This window comes from Lycium ferocissimum, chromosome 7 (genome assembly GCF_029784015.1).
Source record: "Lycium ferocissimum isolate CSIRO_LF1 chromosome 7, AGI_CSIRO_Lferr_CH_V1, whole genome shotgun sequence".
Taxonomy (NCBI): domain Eukaryota; kingdom Viridiplantae; phylum Streptophyta; class Magnoliopsida; order Solanales; family Solanaceae; genus Lycium; species Lycium ferocissimum.
The window spans coordinates 55,496,156-55,521,358 of NC_081348.1; the positions used below are offsets into that span (position 1 = coordinate 55,496,156).

Genomic DNA, 25,203 nt, shown 5'->3' on the forward strand with positions numbered 1-25,203 from the left:
ACTTAGGGCTGAGCGAACCCTCTGACTATCATAATACTCGTAGTCATAATGGGCCCTTGGCCAGATCATAAATGCATAATGAAAATTTTTCGAAAAACGAACATACTTTATACCTTTTCAAATCAAACAAAACTTGCGACCGTACAAAATCTGTAATATCATGTATAACAATACGACGGCTTATAGAGCCGCTCACAACTGACATCTTATACACACGACTCTGTCTGCAAAGTCTCTAACATGACTCAGATATCATAACACAAACAAACTCTGACTCGGCAGCACTCCGGAGGAGGTGGAGCTCGCCAATCCCGCTGGAACATCTTCTGCTAATATCTTTAGCTCACCTGGGTGTACCTGCGCGGCATGAAACGCAGCCCCCGAAGAGAGGGGGTCAGTACGGAATATGTACTGAGTATGTAAAGCATGGAATACAGGAAACGGGATCATAACCGAAATGAGGAGTACAAAAAATGTGCATCATAGTCAGAATACCGAAGTACGTGCATCTGTAATACAGATAGTGCATAAGAGGTACAGAAGACAGATATAACAATTAGAATGCTCAATATACTTAGCTTTCTTTGAAAACCTTTACTCGTTTCATATTTTTAGAAAGTAAAACATATCGTAGTAATTTCGACATTAACCGATGCGGGATTCGCCTAAACCAACGTGGGATTCGCCTAAACCAATACGAAATTTTTGCCTCGCCACCGGTTTGCCCCACCATTGGGTTTGCCCCACCACCGGCCCTCCGAAACCAATAGATCATATTTCGAATATATATATAACTTATAACGTGTCCCGCCCTCCGAAACAGGGACTCGGTAAACGAATCCTTACATTATCATATCATCACATTAAAACAATCATCGATTATCACATTAAGTAATCATCGTATTATCGTATCATCGATTATCGTGTCATCGTAATGTACTTATTATATTATCGATCATCACATTATCAAGTCAACATGTCATCGATCATCGATTATCATATCATACCCTATGCGGTCCATAACGGACTCATGGACGTAACGTGGTCGCCCTCCCCGCTTGGGCGCCACAACTCATCATACTTCGGAAGTTTCATCTCCCCGCATCTCCGTCACACATCATCATATCATATCATATAACCACGCACTTTTCCGCTAAAAGGGTTCGCACAGCAGTTCGGACACATCATAACACCATAATATCGAAACTTATCATACTTCGGTAACATATCATATCATATTAGCGCGCTATCATACTTAAAGCTCATCATACTTCGCATTGTGCGCACGATAGTAACCGCCCGGACTCGTGAAGGGAATAACAAAAATATGCACGAGCAGTAATCGTGGATCTATATGCCATTCAAAACATTCATACATTCCATAGAATAATCAAACGAATTATCATTTACAAGCCAAAGCAATAGTCGTATCAAATTCTTCCGAACGTTACTCGAAACATATCAAATAAAACTTTATCCATCATAGTTACGTATCAAAATCATATGCATACGGATTCTCATTTCATACATTTACACACTTAACCGTAATAATCGTACAAATTATCATTTACAAAGATGGCATTGACCAAATCAAATCTCTTCCGTACATTGTCCGGACTTATCAAATAGAACTTTAGGCATCATAATCACGTATCGAATCATATATATACGAATTCTTATTTCGTACTTAATGTATAAATAAGTAATCACGCGGGGGTCGGATTGTTAACTTTATTAGCTCTTTTAACAAGTCATCGTAACTACACAACGAATGTCTTATGGGCCCACTTGACAAGTATCAACCGGTCCGAGCCCTCCTTGGAACATTATAATCTTAATATGCTTCGAACCTCCTACGGACATATCGAAGCGATCCGAGCCTTCCTATGGAAGTTACGGACGTTCGTAGTTTCGTACTTTTATGAACAAATCTTTCCACGCATATTCGTTTTTAATCATACAAAGGCATAAGACCACAATTTGACTACATTATAAATACGGATATCGAGAAACAAATAAGAATCACGGACATGCTCGGATCGCAGGAGTAGAGTTACCTCGGGGATCATATCATAGCCTATTCATACTAAGATATGCCAAAGAAAGAGAGGTGAGTTTTACATACCTTGGCCGCCCTCTAAGCCGATCCAAACTTGCGTCTCGGCTTCGCACGATCTACAATAATATCATTGGACACCCATCGTTAGCTATAAGCATTAAATAATCCAATTCCAAGCCGTCACTTTGTCTACTGAAATTTCGGCAACATCTCCCCTATAAATCCAACAACGCCGAGATTTCAACTCGGCCAAATCACAACAACCAAACCAACAATCATAATAACAATATCGATAGGCAATTCAAGATGTCCAAACCAACATCCAATCTTATCCAAAACCTTCCAACTCAACGAAAACAATAACGACACACTCTCTCTTTCAAATTCATAAACTACATCAACAACTCCATATACTAGCAACATCATTTCCATCAATACAAGAAGCTATATTGAAATCACATTAACTTTCCAAAACAGCCCGCAACGCTACCATTTCAACATGAATCATTAACCCTTCATTCTACACCATAGAATTCATAGCGACGACAACCAAAATACTAGATAACATTAGTTCCTTCATTACACACCAAATATCCCTTGGTCGCGGCCTAACATCAACATACATAATCTAATGAATTTCATTCATTTTCTACACATTACAACAACACACAAACATGCTGAATACAATTAATCCCTTACCCCAACACAACACACACTACACGGCCACACACATGCACCCACACGGCCACACTCCAACTTCTCTATTTTCATGGTTTTCATTCATTTCCACACTTCACAACATACACAAACCATTCATAACACATGAACAATAAAATTGAATCATACCTCTTCCACTTGATTCTCTCTACGCAACCTTGCTCCTTGCAAAACAAATGGTTTTCTTGTTCCAACGACCCCTCCATGTTAAAGAGGACCTTCCATTTAGTAGGAAGGCATGAAGAAATTTATTTTTCTTGATCACTCTCAAAGACCAAGTTTCGGCCAGCCCATGCTCCATGGCCGTTTTTTTTTTTTTTTTTCTTCTTCATGCTTCTTGAAATTTCTTAAGTTTGTAAAATGATGAAAGGTGCCTTGTCTTGTAATAACTCATATACATATATATAATATATGCACATGGCCGGCTCATGCTCCTTTTTTTTTTTTTTGTTTCCTTTTTCTCCAATTTTCTAGAAATTTCCCAAGTCACAATTGATGACTTACTTGTCTTGCCTTGTCATCTTTGTCCATGTGCATCCTTAGCCCTTACAAAATATAAGATGAACACACGTGCATCTTCGGCTTAAAATAATCGTCAACCATGGGTGGGACCCACGGCCACTATGGCTTCTCCAATAAGTCATGCATAATAATAGTTTCCAAATTCCAAGTTTGCCCTCGATATTCCATGCCAATAATGTTTACAAGCGACTTCCGCATTAAAACAAAACCGGAGAATGGCCTTGGCCTTAACTTCCCGCAATTGTCTTAAAATATTCCAACGTACAAAATGCGGGATATAACACCCTCTTCTTGACCCTTTAGCAACACGAAGGAGTGCTTCTACTTTTAAGTAGGAGAACTTTTCTTTCCACCACCTATGAGGGACAAATGCTTATTTCATAAAGCAAGAGGGAACAACTCATTTTTCCCTCCACTTTTTTTCCCTTCATTTCCCATTCAACCTATCAATTAAACCCAACAACCTCCACATGAATGGGGAATGGCTATAAGATAAAGGAATACATGGACAAGTTTGTGATATACAAGCGAAGATTAATTGCATCCGGATAAGTAGGTTTCCCTTTGAACTTTCCGTAGAACTTATATCTAGATATACTCAATCAATCCCCGCAGATGTGATATCTTTGAACCGTCGAATTTGTTGTATAACTAGACAACATAAGTCACATAATTAACCCTCAACCATCTATGGTTCTCACGGTTGTGTTCGTTTCTGTACCCATGAACATCGCCCTCGGTTTCAATGCATAGAGAATGGGCCTTTACCATCATTCCCCTTGAAGTTCGCTTATACTTCACTCACATAGGTGATTTCTAAACGTGTCCTATAGACACACTATCTGGTCATGTTCTGCCAGACTTAGACAATCATTAAAAACTTTAATGCTTTATTAACTCATTAAAAAGCTTTAAGGTTTTATCCTTGTTTCTGAACATTGTCTTCATCACGAGAATGGGTTGAGTTTTTTGACAATGTTGAACTGTCATTCATAGCTTTGTTTGATCTCTTTGAACCTAGCTATCAGACCCCTACCAGAAGTATGACGGGCTCCGACCCGTAGGCTGGGAACCACCTGACTTATCCGCTACTTTGAACATTATAAACCATAACTCAAATAACACCTGCACGCAGAAAAGGCCCAACATAGGAATATCCGATCATTCAGCACATACGTTGATATGCGGACTGATAAGGTCGCCACATATAACATATATCATAAAGCCGGCAAGGCTAACAATAAAGTATCAAGAGCTCAAAATAAGGTCGACAAGGCCACCAATATATTATACAACAATACGAACCTATGGAGCTATAAAACATCTAACCGTACGCACACGTCTACGAGCCCTACATAGAATACAATGATCATAAGGACAATACCAAATAGACTACAAACACCAAGTAAGTGGAGTGCTCGTGAGAATCCGCGATAGAACACCTACGGGTCCGATCCATCTCCCCCGCCTCCCGCGCGCACGAGCGTGCGTCCACAAGAAGGGACGTCGCACGAATAATGTACCGAGTATGTAAAGCATGAATAACAACATAATATAGATATGTAGGTAACATGGAATAAGAGAGATAACCCGTACATCCGGATGCCTCAAGGCGGATGTCATGCATGCTTAGCCTTTAAAAAAAACATTTCTATACATACACATAGTACCATGCCATTAAGGCTCCTGTATATATATAGTATCATGCCCCGGCCATTAAGGCCTTGTGTGTCATATATATAGTATCATGCCCTAGTTATTAAGGCTCGGTGTCATATATATAGTATCATGCCCGGCCATTAAGGCTCGGTGTTATCATCATTAGCCCGCGTCCGGGCGATATCATAGCATGCCCACCGCACGCGTGTGCACATCTACGTGCCACGCCCGGCCGACTATAGCGCGGGCGCGTGTGAGAAAATATATACATATATATAAAGCATGCATGAGAGCCAAATAAAAGCTATAGATACATCGGAGTGACGTAAGGTCGGTAACCTCCAATTATATTATGGAATAATCATCATCACTCTATCTCACCTTGAAGGAACAATTATTATAAGGCGAGATCAACTACAATGAATAAAAATCAAGAAAATCACGAAAATAACTCAACATTCTCATATTCACATTAAAATCATAAGCTTGGGACTTTTAAACATGAAATCATCATCATCGTCGTAATCATCATAGAAACATTCTCATCTTTAGCATCATCATTAACATTATAAAAACATGTCCGTTGTTGTTGTCATAAAAACTTATAGAATCACAAATCTTTAACTCGGAAAATAGGGACATTTTGGAAAACATTTATGGATTATCAAGAAAGAAGTCATGCCTTCAATCATGAACTCTAACTTTGGAAGTAAGGAGGTTATGAAACATATGTAGGGAATTATAACATGTGAGTTTCTAGAAATGGGATCATCGTCATCATAAAACATGTTTATCTTTAGCATCATAAGAACTCTATGAATCATGAATCTCTAGCTGAGAATAAGTTAATATTCTTGGAAAACATTTACGGATTCACGTAAAAGGATCACGGGACATTTGGAAAACACCTATTGGATTCATAAGAAAGGAATCATGCCTTAGAAGAAAGGACTAGCCTTAACATACCCGTTCAACCTCCGCTATCCACACTTATTCTTCCCAATTCGCAAGTCTACATTTAAGAGGATTCACACTATCATTAGACTCATCATAGTATACTTATACTAAACTTTCAAGTCAAACTACTCTATATTCTGCCAAAAATCGGGAAGCATCTCCCCTGTTTACATGCCTAGCCCGAAATTCCAATTCAAAGAACCAACAACATCAACAACAATACCAATAGTAATAACATCATTTCCAACACCAATATATACCCTAAAACAGCCCACACGCTGTTTTCCAACCTCCATAGCTAACCAACTTACTATACAACTATTTAACCATTCTATCTTCGTGAATAAGCCGGTATTAACGTAAATAGAAGGAGATTCATACCTTATTCTTGTTGAAATAGAAATATCTCCGATATCCGCTTTGAATCCATGCTAGAATCCACCACCCAACAATACTAGAATTATGATTATGCGCTACCCGAGCCTTGATTACTCAAAATCACTCCAATTTCTCACTTATTTTGTGACATAAATGCCCTAATGTTTGCTGAGCTTACCATCTGATTTTTAGATGAAATTGAAGGGGTTTTGGTCCTTTTATAAGGTTCAAATTCGGGTCGGGTACTTAGCACGCGTTTCTGCTTTGTCAGCCAAACTTGTAACGTCCATAATTCTCTACTACGATGTCCTATCAATGAGTGATTTATTGAGTTAGAAACTAGACTCGACGAACTTTATTTTAGGATTTTGAAACACCTTAAAACTCCTAATATACCTGGAGATATATCCCTCCAAAGTTGACCAAAAATTCTATCCTTAATTCTGCTAACTTTTTTTCAAATTTTCGACAAACTTATTTTCTTTGATTTGCTTGGTCCCGGAATCTTCCAAAACTCCCCCTATATGATATTTATCATTTATTATACTTGATAATGGTCATGTTCTTATGTTTTCAAGATTGTCCTTCCCGGTTACGACTTACGAGATCGAAATTCGTCTTTTACTTCATTGTTACGTACTTCCCATGACTTGTACCTTCCAAAACTTCATGGGACATCTCCGATACTCCATTACTATGGTGAAGTACGTGGCATGCTCATGCTCTAAAAGTGCGGGGTGTAACACTAGCTCTTGGGATCTCCAGTCTACTAGGTAGAGTTACCGCCATGATGACTTGTCCTAGGCCTTAACCCCATTCCTCTCGATGATATTTCAACAGCCTCTCTAGATAGGCCTTTTGTTAGCGGATCTGATATGTTATCTCTTGACTTTACGTAGTCAATAGTGATAACACCACTAGAGAGTAGTTGTCTAACGATATTGTGTCGCTGTCGAATGTGACGTGATTTTTCGTTAGACATAACTCTCCCTGCCTCTACCTATTGCCGTCACATCGCAATGTATACATAGGTGCAAAGGTTGGGCCAAATGGAATATCTTCAAGAAATTTCGGAGTCATCTCAAACCTTCTTCTACCGGTTTTGTCTAAAGCTATAAATTCGCATTCCATTGTAGAGTGGGCGATGCATGTCTCGTTTTGATGATTTACAAGACAATCGCTCCTCCACCAATCTGGAAAACATATCCACTCGTGGATTTAACTTCGTATGATCCAATTGATCCAACAGATCACTATATCCTCAATTATCGCGGGATATTTATTATAATGCAAAGCATAGTTTTGGGTGTGTGTTTCAAATACCCCAAGACTCATTTAATTGCCATCCAATGAGTTTGATTGGGATTACTCGTGAATCGACTCGCCTCGCTAATAAATTTTTATGCTACATCCGGTCGTGTACAATTCATAATATACATCAAACTTCCTAAAATCCTGCGCAGTAGTCCAATTGTGAGTCACTTTCACCTCATTCTTTTGAAGTGCAAAACTTACATCAATTGGAGTCTTTGCAACATTGAAATTTAAATACTTGAAATTGTCAAGTACCTTTTCAATATAAATGTGATTGTGATAATGCTAGACCTTGTGGAGTTTTCAGGATCCTAATTCCTAAGATCAAATCAACAACTCTTAAGTCTTTCATGTCAAATTTGCTAGCAAGCATACGCTTCGTAGCATTTACATCGGCAATATCTCCGTCATTATCAACATGTCATCAACATATAAACAAACAATGACTTCATGATTTTCAGTATTTTTAATGTAAACACATTTGTCACACTCATTAATCTTAAATCCATTTGCCAACATTGTTTGGTCAAATTTCGTATGCCATTGTTTGGGCCTTTTGTTTAAGTCCATAAAGTGACTTCACAAGTTTGCACACTTTCCTTTCTTTACCAGGAACTACAAAACCCTCAGGTTGTTCCATGTAAATTTCTTCCTCCAATTCTCCATTTAAGAAAGCTGTCTTGACATTCATTTGATGGATTTCAAGACCATATACGGCTGCCAGTGCCACTAACACCCGAATAGATGTTATCCTTGTTACCGGCGAATATGTGTCAAAGTAATCAAGGCCTTCTTTTTATCTATAACCTTTGACCACAATTCTTGCCTTATATTTGTCAATAGTGCCATCATCTTTCATTTTCCTTTTAAAAATTCATTTTTATCCTAAAGGTTTATTTCCAGGAGGAAGATCAACCAATTCCCATGTATGGTTATTCAAAATTGATTCAATCTCACTATTGACTGCCTCTTTCCAAAATGCTAAAATTAGAAGACGACATTGCTGCTTTAAATGTTTGAGGCTCATTTTCAAGCAAGAATGTCACAAAATCTAGTCCAAAGGAAGTAGATGTCCTTTGACGTTTGCTACGCCTTGGAACCTCTTCACTTGGTTTACTTTCCTTTGATTCTTCCCGCGGCCGTTTAGATCTTTCACTTGACGACTCACATTCAGCTTATACGGATAAATGTTTTCAAAGAATTCAGCATTATCCGATTCAATTACCGTATTAACATGAATTTCGGGATTGTCCGATTTGTGAACCAAAACCGACAAGCTTTGTCGTTTGTAAGATAGCCAATAAAAACACAATCCACGCTTTTTGGTCCGATTTTTACCTTTGGGCAAAGGAACTTGACCTTTGCTAAACACCCCCACACTTTGAAATATTTCAAGTTGGGTTTTCTTCCTTTCCATAGTTCATATGGAATAGAATGTGTTTTGCTGTGGGGCACCTTATTGAGTATTCGATTAGCTGTAAGGATAGCTTCCCCCCACAAGCTCTACGGTAAACCGGAACTTATTAATAAAGCATTCATCATTTCCTTTAATGTTCGGCTTTTCCTTTCCGCAATTCCATTTGATTGTGGTGTGTAAAGGTGCGTAGTTTGATGAATAATTTCATATTCTTAAACATATCTCTCGCAAAAGGAAATTCGTATTCTCCACCCCTATCACTTCTAATCATTTTTATCTTTTTATTCAATCGATTTTCCACTTCGTCTTGTATTGCTTAAATGCATCAATTGCTTCATCCTTACTATTAAGCAAATACACATAACAATATCGAGTGCAATCGTTAGTAAAAATTATAAAATACTTCTTCCCACCGCGAGATGGTATTGACTTCATATCACATATATCTGTGTGGATTAAGTCTAAAGGATTTGAACTCCTATCAATAGACTTATATGGATGTTTAACAAACTTAGATTCAACACAGATTTCACATTTGGTTTTATTACTCTCGAATTTAGGCAATACTTCTAAATTAATCAATTTTCGCAAGGTTTTGTAGTTGACATGTCCTAAACGAACATGCCATAAATCATTTGACTCCAATAAGTAAGACGAAGTCCGAATTCTTATTAATACTATCAACAACCATTACATTGAGTTTGAAAAGGCCCTCGGTGAGGTAGCCCTTTCCTATGAGCATATCATTCTTACTTATTACAATTTTCTCACTAACCAAATACGCACTTAAACCCGTTTTTGACGAGTAGTCCTACCAAAACTAAATTTTTCCTAATTGTTGGAACGAACGTCGTCGAGTCGCAAGACCTTGCCTAAGTCATTTTCTTAAGTATCTTCCCATATCCTTCAACCTTGGCTGTTAAAGATTTCCTATAAACGGTTCCTCTTTGGGTCCAAAATGGAGCGTAGGTTGCAAATGCTTCTTTTACAAAGAAATACGTCGAGTGGGCACCGTAATCATGCCACCACTCCTTTGGGTTTCCAACCAAATTGCACTCCGACAAAGATTGCACACAGATCATCCATGCCATCATTCTTCTCCACCATATTGGCTTGTCCCTTGTTCTTGTCCTTTTTTAGGAGACAACAATCTGGGGCTTTGTGGCCAGCTTTCCCACAATTATAGCAATTGCCCTTGAATTTTTTTCTTGTTCAGCTCCTTACTCTTTCAAAAAGGTTTCTTCCTTTTCTTATTCTTTGGAGCAGCTTCTTCAACTATGTTCGCTCCCATAATCGTTGAATTTCCACGCGACTTCTTTTCATCAACTTTATTATCTTTCTCAATCTTCAAGCGAATCACAAGATCTTCTAGCGACATTTCCTTACGCTTGTGTTTCGTATAGTTCTCAAGTCTCTCCATGAAGGAGGCAACTTCTCAATCACAGCAGCCACTTGAAATGCCTCTTTGATCACCATACCTTCAGCAATAAGGTCATGGATAAGGACTTGGAGTTCTTGAACTTGGGTTCCAATAGTTTTACTGTCTGTCATCTTGTAGTCAAGAAACTTGGCAACCACGAATTTTTCAAGCATCTTTAGTTTTATACTTTTTTCGAGTACAAGCCATAATTCTTTTGAAGTTTTGCGTAACCGTAGACATTATACGTATCATCATCTAGTGCACTAAGGATGTATCCTTTGCACAAAAAAATCGCATGCTTCCAAGCCCGCAATCATAAAGCGCCGGTTTTCGTGCATTCCTTCTTCGCAATGGAGGATTTTCATTTGTGAACTTCGTACGCATTAGAGTAGGCAAATGTAAGAACATTCTTTGCTGCCATCTTTTGAAGTTGATACCAGAAAACTTCCCTGGTTTCTCTACCGGTGCCATCGCGTGTGCAATAGTTGGACGGCTTGATGATGCAACATTTATCGGCCCAACAGTCATGCCAATAGTAGTACCAGTAGTCGCACCAACAGTTGCAGTTCCATTAGGAGCATTAACATCACTTTCTGTTTCCATTCTTCACTGTCAATAATTGACAAACTGTTTAATAAATGGTAAATGAAACAGAACAGTAAACAGAGAAGATATTATTTTTTCCTACTGATACAGAATCTGTTTCACGATGAAGTTTTTATGTTCTTCAAATCGCGTCACTTTATGAACTTTAATAATCCAACGAAGTTTTTATGTTCTTCAAGTTGGACTAGTAAAATTCCAACGGAGTAGAAAACCAGAAGGTTTTAGTCTCCAAAACAGAATACAGATTAATATAAATATATAAACTATAATTTCCTTAAGATTGTTATTAAATCTGTATTGCAACAAATACTTTGAAACAGTAACAAGAAAAACAGAAACTGGACAGATTCTGCAAACTGGAAAAAAGAAATTAGCAGAAATTGAAAAATACTATGAACAAAAGATGTTAAATTGTATGGAAAAATGAAATCGAGCCCACTGAATTCACACTGTGTCCTTAAGGAAATTATTCCCCTCAATGTACCCGAGGTATTGGAATCTCTCCTCCCAGGATAGAACGATTTACTCACCAAAATAGCGGTACAGCAAATTCTGTTCGTAAGTAAAAATTCTGAGGATCAATAGAAATATATAGCCTGTTTGGGAAAAGGTTAGATTATCAATCAGACCAAATCCGAAGCCGAAGCCGAGCCGAGCGACGACGACGGCGCGAGGGGAGACCTTCTTCTTGACCCTTTAGCAACACGAAGGAGTGCTTCTACTTTTAAGTAGGAGAACTTTTCTTTCCACCACCTATGAGGGACAAATGCTTATTTCATAAAGCAAGAGGGAACAACTCATTTTTCCCTCCACTTCTTTTCCCTCCATTTCTCATTCAACCTATCAATTAAACCCAACAGAGTTCACTTTATATATATATATATATTTTTTTTTTTTAAAGACACAAAAGTGCATTTAGTAGGATTCGATCCCACAACCTTAAGGGATTAAACCCATCACTTAACCAAAGGCTCCACTCAATTTAGTTTGACCATGTGTTCTTTCAGTTAATATTATATTTATTTTAAGGATTATATACATAATATGCCGAGTTTAGTCGGTGATCATGTGTTCACGTGACTCATTTTTAATGCATAGATTCACCCCTGCCTGAGGGCATTCGAACTAAACTTCAACATCTAGTGTTTTAGTAGGCGTTTGGCCATAAAAACCAAAATAGAATTCACTTTATTCGGAATTTTTGGATTTGGAGTTGTGTTTAGTTATAGTTATTGCAAATAATATTTAGTTGTTTGAATGTATTTTTTCTAAAAAGAATAAAATATGGTTTATATTCCCAATTTATAAAAACTAGCAACACCACCAAAACAATTCATAACATAACCAGTTGGTTGAATCAAAACAAGCGATTACACAATTACATCAAAACAACTGATATATTAGTGAAAACAACTTTCAGCAGAATGAAACTTCAAATTCACAAACCACAATCCCTCCCCTAACCCATCAAATCCCAATCTCTCTCTAAAAAAAAAAAAAAAAAAAAAAAAAAAAAGGAACCAAAGCCCCTTTAAGGAACAGGGAAGGGTAAAAAGTTACCTGCACCGGGTATTTACATCCATCTCAGTTAAATTAACCATAAATAATAAACGCAGGTCTAAAATATTTTTTTAATAAAGAAAAACTTAAATAGGAAAGCAAAGTTAATAACGGAACATTACAACGGTCTTTGTTATTACAAATTTCTAGTTACCAAATTGTTTTCATTATTGCAGATTTTTTGTTATTGTATCATCTATCACATCCATATTCTTAACTAAGTGACGTTAATTAAGATATCGGAGGTGAAACAGAAGTATAATAAATAAATATGATGATAAATTTGTAAAACTAACTAATCTAAGAATGGACCGATATTTTCATGATCATACTGCTAATGGAAAATAAAAATAGGTATGGCATTTGGGATGTGGTTAATTACCGGCATAGAAGTATTAAGAAATTACAGTCAATATTATTTAGAAGATAGCCGAAATAGCGAGAGAATATTTTATATTATTAATTAAGATCATCTGAAAACAATTGAGGAAGTACCACCGGAGATCTTGGGAGGACATTTGCAGACCAACAAAAGAAGGAGGTGCAGGTTTCAGGCGCATTCAAAGTTTTTTTGATGTCTTTGCTGCCAAGAGCTGATGGAGTTTAGAACTAAGGATTCCTTACTCAAGGATTTTTTAGTGGCTAAGTACTGTAAAAAGGCTAATCCCGTCACTTCTAATTAGAAATATGGGCAGTCCCATATATGGAAAACTCTCATGGACATCAAGAAGAAATGTGACACTCCTATCTCTTGGAAGATTGGCAAGGGGGAGGCATCCTTCTAGTGGGATAATTGGACTGAATTGGGGCCTTTGGAAAACCATTCTCAACAGGAAAGACTCTCCTTCATAATTAAAGTTTGTGACTACATGGATGGGACCAGATGGAATGAAGCAAAGATTAGGAGAGAGCTGCCTCTTGATGTGGCCAGTAACATCCTCAATATCAGTTTCAATCAGCAGCAGGATGACAAAGCCATCTGGGAACCTCATCCCTCAGGTAAGTTCTCTTGCAAATTTGCTTGGAAAGTGCTTAAGAATCCCGAAATGGAGACTCTGACTGCTAGACAGATGTGGCATTCCAAAATCCCTTTCAAAGTCTCTTTTTTTATGCTAAAATTGATAAAGCACATAATTCCTACTGATGGTTTTGTGTAGAAGAATTTTAAAATTTATGGTCCCTCTAATTGCTACTGTTGTAAGAGTGGCAATATGGAGACTTGCCTTCATCTATTCACTGAGGGAGATATTGCTAAGCTGTGGTTCTACTTTGGCAATGCTTGTGGGATCAATATTCGGAATACAAGTATCAGAACCATTCTTCTCAGTTGGTGGTTACTAAAGCCTAAAAACAAAATCCAGGAAACTATGCTTCAATGTCTTCCAACCGCTCTTATGAAGGAACCAAGCCTTTGATAAGTTGGTATTTTTACCAACTTATCTCTTCTTTAAGCAGATTTTTGTTATGTTTGATTGAAAAAATAGTGCATTTACTATGGTTTGCTTCAACTTTAAGGTTTATATGGTTGAGAAAAGCTTTGGAAGAAACCAAGTGAAAAACAAGTCAAAAAGAGACCAAATTGAAGAAAATAAAAAAAGTGGCTAAAAATGCAAAAAATGGCCAGAAATTCAAATTCAAAAATCTGGAAAATGTGGAGGCTGTTTTTGTTATTTTTAGTGAGAAAATTGGGGGAACTACAAAAGCAATACATGGAGACATTATTCTCATCTTTGGCCATATTTACAAGCTTGGAGAGCTAGGGTTTTTGTCTCCACACTTGGGATTGAGATTTGAAGATCTTGATAAGAAATTTCTTAATCTTTTACTCATTTCTTCAATTTCTTGCTTTGTATTGACTATTTAAGTGTGTAGTTTTTCATTTCAATGCTTGAAACTTGTTTATGAAAATATACATTGTTAAAGTTTGGATTGAAGCTCTTGTTATGCTTATGTATTGAATGATTTTATTGCTAATGAAGTGAGTTAATATTGTTTTAATTAATCTTGTTCTTTAATGTTTCTTGAGGGATTAGCTAATCTTAAGACCCGTCCATTTACTTCGATTTGAGCTCGAGAGAGGAAGATTGAGGTTGGGAAAGATTAATTAACAAGAATTTGGGGCTTTAAACCTCATCTAATAACTTGAGCTAGAGATAGGAAAGTTACTTGAGATTACATTGATTGTTCATATTTTCCATATTCTAAGGCTTGAGAAAGCTTAGTAATGAGATTCATCAATTTGGTCGAGAGGCTTTTGATGAGATTTTAGAAATCATTATCTAATTAGCATAAACTTACACATAGTTGTAAAATCGTGAGATACATTGGATCGTTACTTGAGCGTAATTTCCTCTGTATCCATACTTGTGGTCATTACTCATTTTACCCGCTTTCTAGTTAGTTTTATCTTTGTTAGTTGTTAAACCAAAAATCAAATATTGAAAAAGTGTTTGGCTTAGCTTAGTTGGTGATAATTTCTTACTTGTTTAAATCGCCTAGTATATTGTTCCCTGTGGGATCGATCCCGACTCATAGTTGGATAAATTATATTGCATACGACTGTGTACACTTTCTCTTTGAGGAGTGGATTTGAACGTTATCAGCCTTCAACTCAGAGAATCATTGACAGAGTAAGCTGGTTTATGTCTCTTATTCTGAACAGCCAGTTCCCTTGCTTCAACTTCAAATTCAACTGGTTAGCTATATGCACAAAGGTGGAAATTTCCAGACCACTAATCAGCACTACAATGATAAATGGAAGAAGCCTCCTGACCAATTCTACAAATTGAACACCGATGGCTGTAGCAGGGGCAACCCGGGGATATCTGCTGGTGGTTGCATCCTGAGAAATCACAGAGGCGACATGATCATGGCCTTTTCTTCTTATTAAGGTAATGGCACCAACAACAAGGCTAAGGGTCTTGCTATCCTTAAAGGCCTTAGGAGGTGTGTGAATAATTTATACAAAAATGTCCATGTAGAATCTGACTCTCTGATTTTAGTTAATATGATTAGAGGTACTACTAACTCTACTTGGCAGATTATGGATATTGTTATTCAAATCAAGGAGGAAATGGAAAAAGGCAGTTTCACCATTGGCCACTGCTTCAGAGAAGCCAATCAAGTGGCAGATGCTCGTGCTAATCATGCTGCTGATGAAGGTGTGGAGTCAATCTTCACTAATACTATCTCATTACCCAGAAATGTCAAAGCACTACTAAAGAATGACAAGGACAACCTTCCAAGCTTCAGGATAAAAATACAAAGAACCAGTTCCAATTTATCTATGATTAATCACACTACTCTGATTTCTATATGGATATGGCATTGCAGAATTATTCACGTCATTAGCTTCACCTCAACTACTTCTCGGTTGGTTTACCTTTCTACTTAAAGAGGTCTCTTTCTGTATAATGATGAACTTTACATTCTCCTTACTACCCAAGGTGGTATTTTAACCATGCTTGTAACTACTTTAGGGGTTTCTACTGCTGCATAACAACAGATCATCCTTGTAATAGAGGTATAAGTTTATGTCCCCCTCCCAAGTGTCTACCTTTTTCCTATCAATAAACATGGTAGGGGTCCATGTCAAACCCCCTACCACCACGGGAGGTGAAAGTCTGGGTGGGTGGATGGCTTGAAAAAAAAAAATCTACAAAATACTTGCTTAACTATGGTTAATATTACTCCCTCCGGATAAACAAGAGTGTCCACTTAGTCATTTGCACACCCTTAAGAAAATACTAAATCCTAGGTAAAAATAGATAATTTGACTAAATTACCCCAAATTAAATAGGTGTTAAGGTTTGGTCACTTAACACTTAATCCTTTCTTGGTTTGGTAAGTAAACATTTTTTTTTAACCAAAAAATAAATGCTAAGTGAACACTCTTTTTGATCCAGAGGGAGAAATATTTATAATTGAATAATATGACAAGTGTCATTCGTTTACTTGTTGGGTGTACAGACCCGGTGTGAGTGAGTTTTTTCCGGAAGAAAAGAAATTCTTTAATCAACTGATGCAATAAATTACCACTAATGTATCGCCATTCATAAGGTTTGAGCACATTTGTTGCATATGTAAAGCTAGAAAGAGTGACATTGATATGCATGTGGACTATCCCCACCTTGCGCTTGTAACTCATACAAAACCCAGCAAGAACTAAAACAAATAGTTGTAAATACTACATATATTAAAGTAAACGGGGTTAAATTTATAAAAATAAAAAATTTAGTAAAATTTGAAAAAGGAAAAACAAAAGCAAGGGTAAAAAACAGAAAGTGAAAATAGTGAAAATAAGGTTTTGGTTGTTTTCCAAATCCAAAATACAACTTTAAGTTGTATTTGAAATTTTCATGGCCATAATTAGTTTTCTTAAAAAGTGAAAAAAAAAATTCGGAAAAAAAGTGAATAATTTCCATGGCCAAACGGGTCCATAGTTCCATTCCAGTAGCAGCTGTTGTTGCCTTTGAGTTTTCCTTTCCGTAGATAATAGATTGTGTTTAAAGTTTTGTTATTGTTTTGTAATTCTCTTCCTTGGTGATTAATAAAACTAGTCAATAACAACAAAAAAAACAAAAAAAAAAAAGAAGGAGAAAATTGAGTTGTGAAATCAACATGTACTGCTATCGATATGTCCCAAGAATGTTTCTTACTTTTTAAATTTCTTAAACAATTAAACACTATCATATAAAACTGACACGCGAACCGGAAAAAGATACTGTCTTTTTCAAATTGAGGAGATAACTTTTTTGTCCGTGGCAATTAAATGATGCTCCCTCCGTCCCAAAAAGATTGTCCTCTTTTGATTTGACATAAAGTTTAAAAAATAAAGGAAGACTTTTGAAATGTGTGGTCGAAAATAAGCCTTAGATATTTGTGTGCCTGTAAATAATCTCATAAAGTTAAATTGTTTCTAAATATAGAAAGAAGACAATCTTTTTGGGACAGACTAAAAAGGAAAGGAGGACAATCTTTTTGGGACAGAGGGAGTAACTTTCAGATATAAAATAAAAGGAAAAAGTTACACAAAAAATCTATGTATTGGTTACACAAAGTTTTCTTTACTTTTATTTTTATTAAAAAATAAATGTTACTAACCCAACTTGTGCTTTCAACAAATGATCAATATACAATTCAAATGGGGGGGGGGGGGGGTGTTGGATGTGTGTGGTTAGGAGGTTGAATTGGTATTTCCGTCAAACCAAACACAAGAAAATAAGTAGGAAAATCACTTGTTTTTCAAGAAATCATTTTCTAGAAAAAATATTTTCCATCATACCAAACACACCCTAAATTGAACAATTTAATCATGAAAATTACAAATTAAATTGGCAAGTTATTTAAAATTGAATTAGGTGTGGTAAAATGAACATTTATCCTTAACTAATTATTTCAAATTCGAACCTTAAGAATGAGAAATAAAATTTCAAAAAGTTTTTGCCTTCAATGGATCTTGGGAACCGGATTAGTGGATAACCCAGAGCAATCGATAGGAAACGAAAGCAAAAATAGTAGTATATATTCAACAACCAAGCAAAATTGACTCCATCACAATTAATTTTAGTTGTACAAAAATGAACTAGTTGTATAAATGTAGTACTATGTTATTTTCCTTCATGAATCTTGACTCCTCCAACTTGTGTGCCAAGTCACAGCTTTCATCACCATCACGGGTCAAGAAACTACGTACACTAACATAAAATTAGTCCAAAAAGCACATTTGTCCTTCTCACAAGCTGGGCTACGTATGCACGTGTGTTTACTACAGCCTTTTATTTCGTCGACCATACGAAAGCAGTTGGAAGTGTTCTAGAAAACCTCAATGAACCCAACATTAATTTATTGGCACATCGTTTTAATGTACTTTTTCTTCTTACTTTTCCGTTACCTATATTCACATGATATATAGACAAACGCGGTCTATTTCGGCCGCTCACTTTCAGAATATGTATTTTCTTTGACTAACTTAACCAACAAGAAAAAATAAAACACATTCTTAAACTATCTTAGTTTAATATCCAACTGGCATGTTTTTTAGACGCACAAAAAGTCAGACACAAGCTTATCTCAAACCTATATATATGTGGGAAGCAACAACAATCCAAATGCATCAAATCTCTTACTTCTACCTTCTCACATACCTTTCAAAGTTTCAAACATCTTGGTAAATTTTCATTCTTCATTGCATCAATAATACTATGACAGCCATGAAAAGAAGCAGAGAAGACGATAGGCAAGTGGAAGCAGAGGCCATGGCTAACTGCGCCTTAATGCTTTTGTCTCGTTTAAACACCAACAACACTTCTTTATTATCAACAACAGATCATCATCACAATGATTTTGAATGCAAGACTTGCAATAAACGCTTCCCTTCTTTCCAAGCCCTTGGCGGTCACTGTGCAAGTCATAAAAGGCCAAGATTACTTGCCGGTGCCGGAGATTTTCTTGTACAATCCAAAAAGAATAAGATGCATAAATGTTCTATTTGTGGAATGGAGTTTTCTTTGGGTCAAGCCTTAGGTGGCCACATGAGACGTCACCGCGATGAAATTAATAAAACGTCGACAATGATACCGGTGTTGAAGAAGTCAAACAGTAGCAAGAGAATTTTTTCCTTGGATTTGAACTTAACCCCTGATGATGATGTTGATTTGAAGTTATGGCCGATGGCACCGGTTCCATCTCCGGTTTTACGAATCTTTATTTAATTGATATCCTATTCGGATTAGGAGAATTAAGTTGCAATTATTTCGTTAATTCTTTTCGGACCCTTTGCATTCTTTTTCTTGCATATAATCCTTATTTAGTTCGTCGATTCTTTTACATATGTTGAATCTATATACCTTGAATAGTACTAGTATTTTCAAATCTTGTGTTTGATTTTGTTACCTTGAGTAGTACCGATTTATTCAGAAAATATCGAGCATTAGTGTGTTATAATTAGTAACATACTAACAACATCAAAGATATATATAATTCAATCAAATGTGATGCAAATATATATTCTATGTACTGCTATACGTTAAACTCTTATGTGGCAAAAGAGGCGGAACCTCCGATATGCAAAGAGTCATCCTCTTCAGATTGTGATTTTGTGAGATTCACTTTTCACTGGAACTGATTACACAATATATATATATATATAACTTTATAAGAAATGAATTCGAGTCGAGTTAGGTCCACACAGAATGGGAGAGAGCTCAAATACCAACTTTCAGAAAAAGGCAGAAGAATCAGTCCGGATCTACTTTTGATCATGTATAGACTATAGTTATGCTGAACTTTTTTGTGCAGTTAATTTTTTGGGAGCTTTTATTGTAAAGGAGGAGTTTCATTGGCAATCCATATCTACTTTTTTGACTATGTATGATATATGCATTTAGTTAGCATACAAATATATTCTGCACTCTTACGTTGTAGGTGAATCTGCTCACCTAAATTTTTTGAGAAGGTAAGGTTACATGTCCCTCCTTCCTGTATTTATCGAATGTTAGTATAATATACATCGCAGGGGGGTGTCCAAGCCTATGCACCGCAGGACAGTATAGTTAGTGGAGGAACCAGAATTTTCACTAAAGGAGTTCAAAATATAATTAAAAATTAATTTTTATCATGTATAAATAGTATAATTTTCCGCCAAAGGGGTTCGGATGAACCTCCTTGGCCCTTCCTCCCTCCGCCGCTAAGTATAGTTGTGGTGGAATGAATAAGATATTTTCATTCTTAACGAGATATTTTGGATCTAAGCCCTACAAATGAAAAAAAAAAAAATCTCTAATGGGCCTTTGCATCTAGTGGGTACCTCAAAGCGATTGAATATCTGACACCAAATAAGAAACCAAAGATAGTTAGCCTATATCCGACAACCAAGCAAAAATTGACTCCATCACAATTTATAATAGTTGTACAAAAATAAAGTAGTTACATTTAAGTGTGCTTATCAGGCGGTTCAGTTGGATATTACCGCTTAACAGCTTGGCTTATCGATTTTCAGTTTTTAAATATACCAATCCGCTAACCAACCAATAAGGTAGCGGTTGGTTCGGTTTGGATTTAACGGTGTCTATCTTCTTACCATACGCATTTCTTTTGAGTCAGGTCTTGGCCGGCCCCCCTTCTTCTCATCATATTAAAGGAGCGCGGCTGCGCGCGAGGCTCGTATCGCGCAGCAAGCGTTTCGATCGGACTCGACAAAATTTTAGAAGAATGATGCTCTCTACTGGTTCTCTCAGACTAGCATCAACTGATGTTAAGGTTAACCCAATAGTCAGGTTTCATTACTTCCGAAATCCTGGTGATGGCGGCGATGAAGTATGAGTCTAAAACACTATATGCAGAGCTGCCTTAGCTCAATAGATCAATGAATCAGGAGATGACTTCTTAAACGTTCGCGAATGGAAAAGCTCTAACCAGCTGAGCTACCTGAACCACTTTCCTAAAGTCTGTTTTCTTTAGCGTGCGTGATCCGGTTATAGAGCCTATTATGGTTGTCGAATGGGCTTCCTCCAGTCATAATGATCTCGCACAACCAGCGCCTCTTCCACTGTTGATTTGATATGTTTTATTTCAGTCAGTTATTGGTTGGCTTGTCGGTTAATCAACAAAGTCAATTAAGAAAAGGCCTTCGATGATTTAAACCTAGCTATATGGTAGAAATTTCAACAGATAAGAATGGGAAAGAAAAAAGAACCAGAAAGGATTTTCACTGTGAGACCAACTAACAGCAAAGTTTATATACCTTGCAAATGGAAATTCACATAAAAAAGAAACCATCTCAGGATACAAATATTGTGGAAATTATTGGGACATAGAAATAGATAATTATGTGAAAGTCTTTCAAATTCAACAGAGAACGGCAAACTATTGCTTTTTATTGCATTATAAGTCCCCTACCAAGAGGCAAGAGCTAGAGATCTTAAACATGTTGAGAACTACTCAATAGCTCATAAACTTTGGAAGGATGTAGAAAAACAAAATTTGCATGCTATATCTATTTTTCAACGAGACTCAAATTGTATAACAAAGTTGATTTGGACTTCCTTGGTCATAAGTTACAGCCCAACCTTTTGGTATAAAACAGATATGTTCAATTTTCATCTATACATGCTTATCCAAAATCCTTGAAAGTCCACCTGTTGCCGCTTCTTAACTCTTTAAAGTCAACATTTTAGGTTTCTAACTTTCTAAACGACTTATTCATATAAAGGATATAAATATAAATTTAATCAATCTTAACAGGTTAACAGTTTATCCAATAAAAAAATTGAGTAATTCGTACCCGCACCGTTAAGCCGTTAATTATAAATTTCAATCCGTGCACCAACCGTTAATCTTATAACCCAATACCAATAAGCCAATAAACATATTTTGCTGTTGGGTTATAGGCTACGGTTTAGTTTTAAACAACCCTAGTTATATTGTATATTATGTCATTTTCCTTCATGAATCTTGACTCCTCCAAAACGTACCTTTTAAGAATGATCACTAAACCATGTCGATTGGGTTTTGCTTTCAACTTGTGTGCCCAAGTCACTGTTTTCATCACCATTACCTACCGAGAAACTAGTTGTCGCTCAAGAGTCTGTTTTATTTATTTTGAAATTAAATTAGATTAGATTAATTTAATATATTAAAATTTAACTTAAATATTAAAAATTATATAAAAAAGTATTATAAATTGTAATCTTCTCGTATCAATACAGTGAGAAGACCTCTTAAAATATTAAACAAAATTTATATAATCTGATCTCGAAAGGTAAACCGTGAAAAGTATGAAACGGAGGAATGCAAACATAAATTTTAGTCTAAAAAGCACATTTGTCCTTTTCATTAGCTCGGCATGCACGTGTATTTTGCAGCCCCTTATTCTGTCAGCACATATGAAAGCACTAGGAAGTGTTCTAGAAACCTTGAGTCCGGGGTCAAAATGACCCCAAAAAAGTGCTTTTGAATCAAAATACCTCAAAAAAAAAAAAAAACTACTTTTAAATTAGAATCGCGCAAAGGCGAACTTTTTTTTTTCTTTTGGTTAACCCCTCTTTTATTACACATTTTTACGTACTTTTTTTACCGCATATTAATCATGCTTTGAGACTTTTAACTTCAATATTTTATATAGAACCCTACTTATTTTTGTGCAATTAATACAGTGGGCTCAATACATCAAGGATACGCAAAAGTTCGAATTGTCGTTTTAGTGGTTGAAAAGTGCTCGAACTCCATTTTTGTTTGAAGGCTTGGTGTCGTTAGCTTTAAGTTCTTTATGATTTAGGGTGTAGATTCAAGTGTACTATTTTTTAGTCAAAATTGCAAAGATTCATACCAATCTCAAAATAATTAAATTGCATCATTCTTAACAATATGAAAATACTTAAACTTGTTCATTAATAACAAACCCAAACTTTTTAAAATACAATCATCAAAGAAAGAAAAAAATTTAAAAACATTCATCAATTAATGCCCTTGAGTTGATTTTCCGCCGCCACCGCGAGATGTGCCACCACCACTAGATCTGCCACCACCACGAAAGTTTCCTCCACCACGAAAGGTACTTCCACCGCGATATGTAGTTTGGCCACCATACCGCAAGGGACACTTGCGCTTATCATGACCAATATAATTGCAATATGAGCCTTTTCGAGTGTATCTACGTAGTGGAACATCCATTTCATTATGAATACGGGAGTAGACTTTCTTTTTGAATTTACAGATAAATGCTTTATTTGCAACCATTGAAAATGGATCCTGTGGCCAATAACTCTCACTACCAAGTGGGTAGAACCTTCCAGCATACATTTTTGCATAATTTTCAATCGTATATTCCTCACCATGTACGGAAGGCGTTCTTTCCCATTGCGATAAAACACTTGAAGGCATGAGAACATGACATATGATATGATCGCCACTTGCCGCATACGTGCATATTCTTGGAATCTCACAAATTGTGTGGACGTTACCTCCTTTACCTTGGTGCACACTTGTCAGTGAGTTCAAATATGTGCTTCGCAGAAGTTGTGCTCCATCCGGTCGTGTTGCTGAGTCTTAAATTTGTGGTACTCGAACAATTTTGACGGTTTTGGCATCCATCTTAGACCTTCTGCCGCAAGTGCTTTGGCCTCTTTTGATCAATTGACGAACCGCTCCACAACCTGCTTAAAAGTCATTCTCACCATTGCGGTGACGGGTAGTCCCCGTGCGTTTCAAAAGCTATTGAATGACCCGAGTTGTTTGTTGTCCATACCCCATCGCCTACCTTCATCCTGGTATAATGTTCATTTGTCTTTATCAATTGCATCCAATCAGTGGAAGGCTTCCTCATTCACCCGCCTAATAATCTCTATCTATAGGTGAAACTTCTTCTCCTGATGCTCTGTTGCAACCGCCCACACCCAATTACAAGGTGCTGGGCTTCGATATGCCTTTTGGAAGTTTGCCTTCAAATGCCTTAAACAATAACGATGGTAGGCAAAAGGTGGCTGCCACCCCTGCAAATTAAACATATTGTGCAATATGCCAGCATTTCTGTCTGAGATCACACATATTCCCATGCGATCCTTAATAACGTGTTGCCTCAAGTAGTCCAAAAACATACCCCACGTACTAATGCTCTCATTAGCTGCAATTGCAAAAGCTAGAGGGAATATAGCTCCATTTGCATCCATTCCCACCGCAATTAGCGCCTTTATGTCGTATACCCCCGTACACACATGTGTTCCATCTATTGATATTACAAACCGACAACGAGCAAAACCATCAATGCATGGTTTGAATGCCCAAAACACAAACTCAAAATATTCACGGCACACCAGGCTTCGATTTGAGCTTCTATTCAACAACAGTACCATGATTGAAGTGTTGTAGAGCCGCCATGTTTCTCGGTAACTTCTTGAAAGAGCCCTCCCAATTGCCATAGACTATCTCATGTGCAAGCCTATGCCCAAGATACGCCTTCCGCCTACTAACGGTTTTGCTATATACTTTCAGGACGGCTATAATACAATCTTTAATAGGGAACCTGAATAAGTTGAAATATCAGCATATAGCAATGAAGAACATCGTATTAACATCAAAAATAAAATAAACTTAGGCGAAAGGGATACCTTTGTTTTTTTTCCAATGTTGCCAACTAACACACGAGCAATCATATTGGTATCTAGATTGCAATGATCATCCGGGAGGTCACCCATATCACAAGTGTGCTTTGTGGTAGAACTTTGAAATAGTCCACATCTTTTCAGCTTCCTTACCACGAGCATCCATTCGCAACCTTGATATTTTCGTCATAGACACCAATCACCAAAGTTTTCGTGTGGAATCGTCAACTTTGAACTCCTCATCCCCTGGATGCAATAAATCTTAACAGCCTTTTGCAATGATTTTTTTCGAGTTGAAAATCATGCCTTTTTCAATACGAGCCTTTTGTTTTAAAAGATCCACTGACTCTTTTCACAAACTTCGCCGAATATGATCATCATCCCTAGTAAAGACAAAAGCATTTGGGCGATCTTGAAGATGATCAAGATAGGGGATCTAATCGGAATGCCACTGAACCGGGGTCGACTCTTGTTGTTGAAATTGGCTTTGCGGGTG

At 36.8% G+C, this 25,203-nt stretch overlaps 1 protein-coding gene across 1 annotated transcript; it reads left to right on the top strand.

Moving 5' to 3' along the window:
* The first annotated feature begins 18,711 nt into the window (after nucleotides 1–18,711).
* Nucleotides 18,712–19,482, top strand: LOC132063002 (zinc finger protein ZAT11-like). The gene has a single exon (XM_059455456.1). The coding sequence runs from the start codon at nucleotides 18,813–18,815 to the stop codon at nucleotides 19,320–19,322; it is 510 nt and encodes a 169-aa protein (XP_059311439.1). The 5' UTR covers nucleotides 18,712–18,812; the 3' UTR covers nucleotides 19,323–19,482.
* Nucleotides 19,483–25,203: the final 5,721 nt, after the last annotated feature.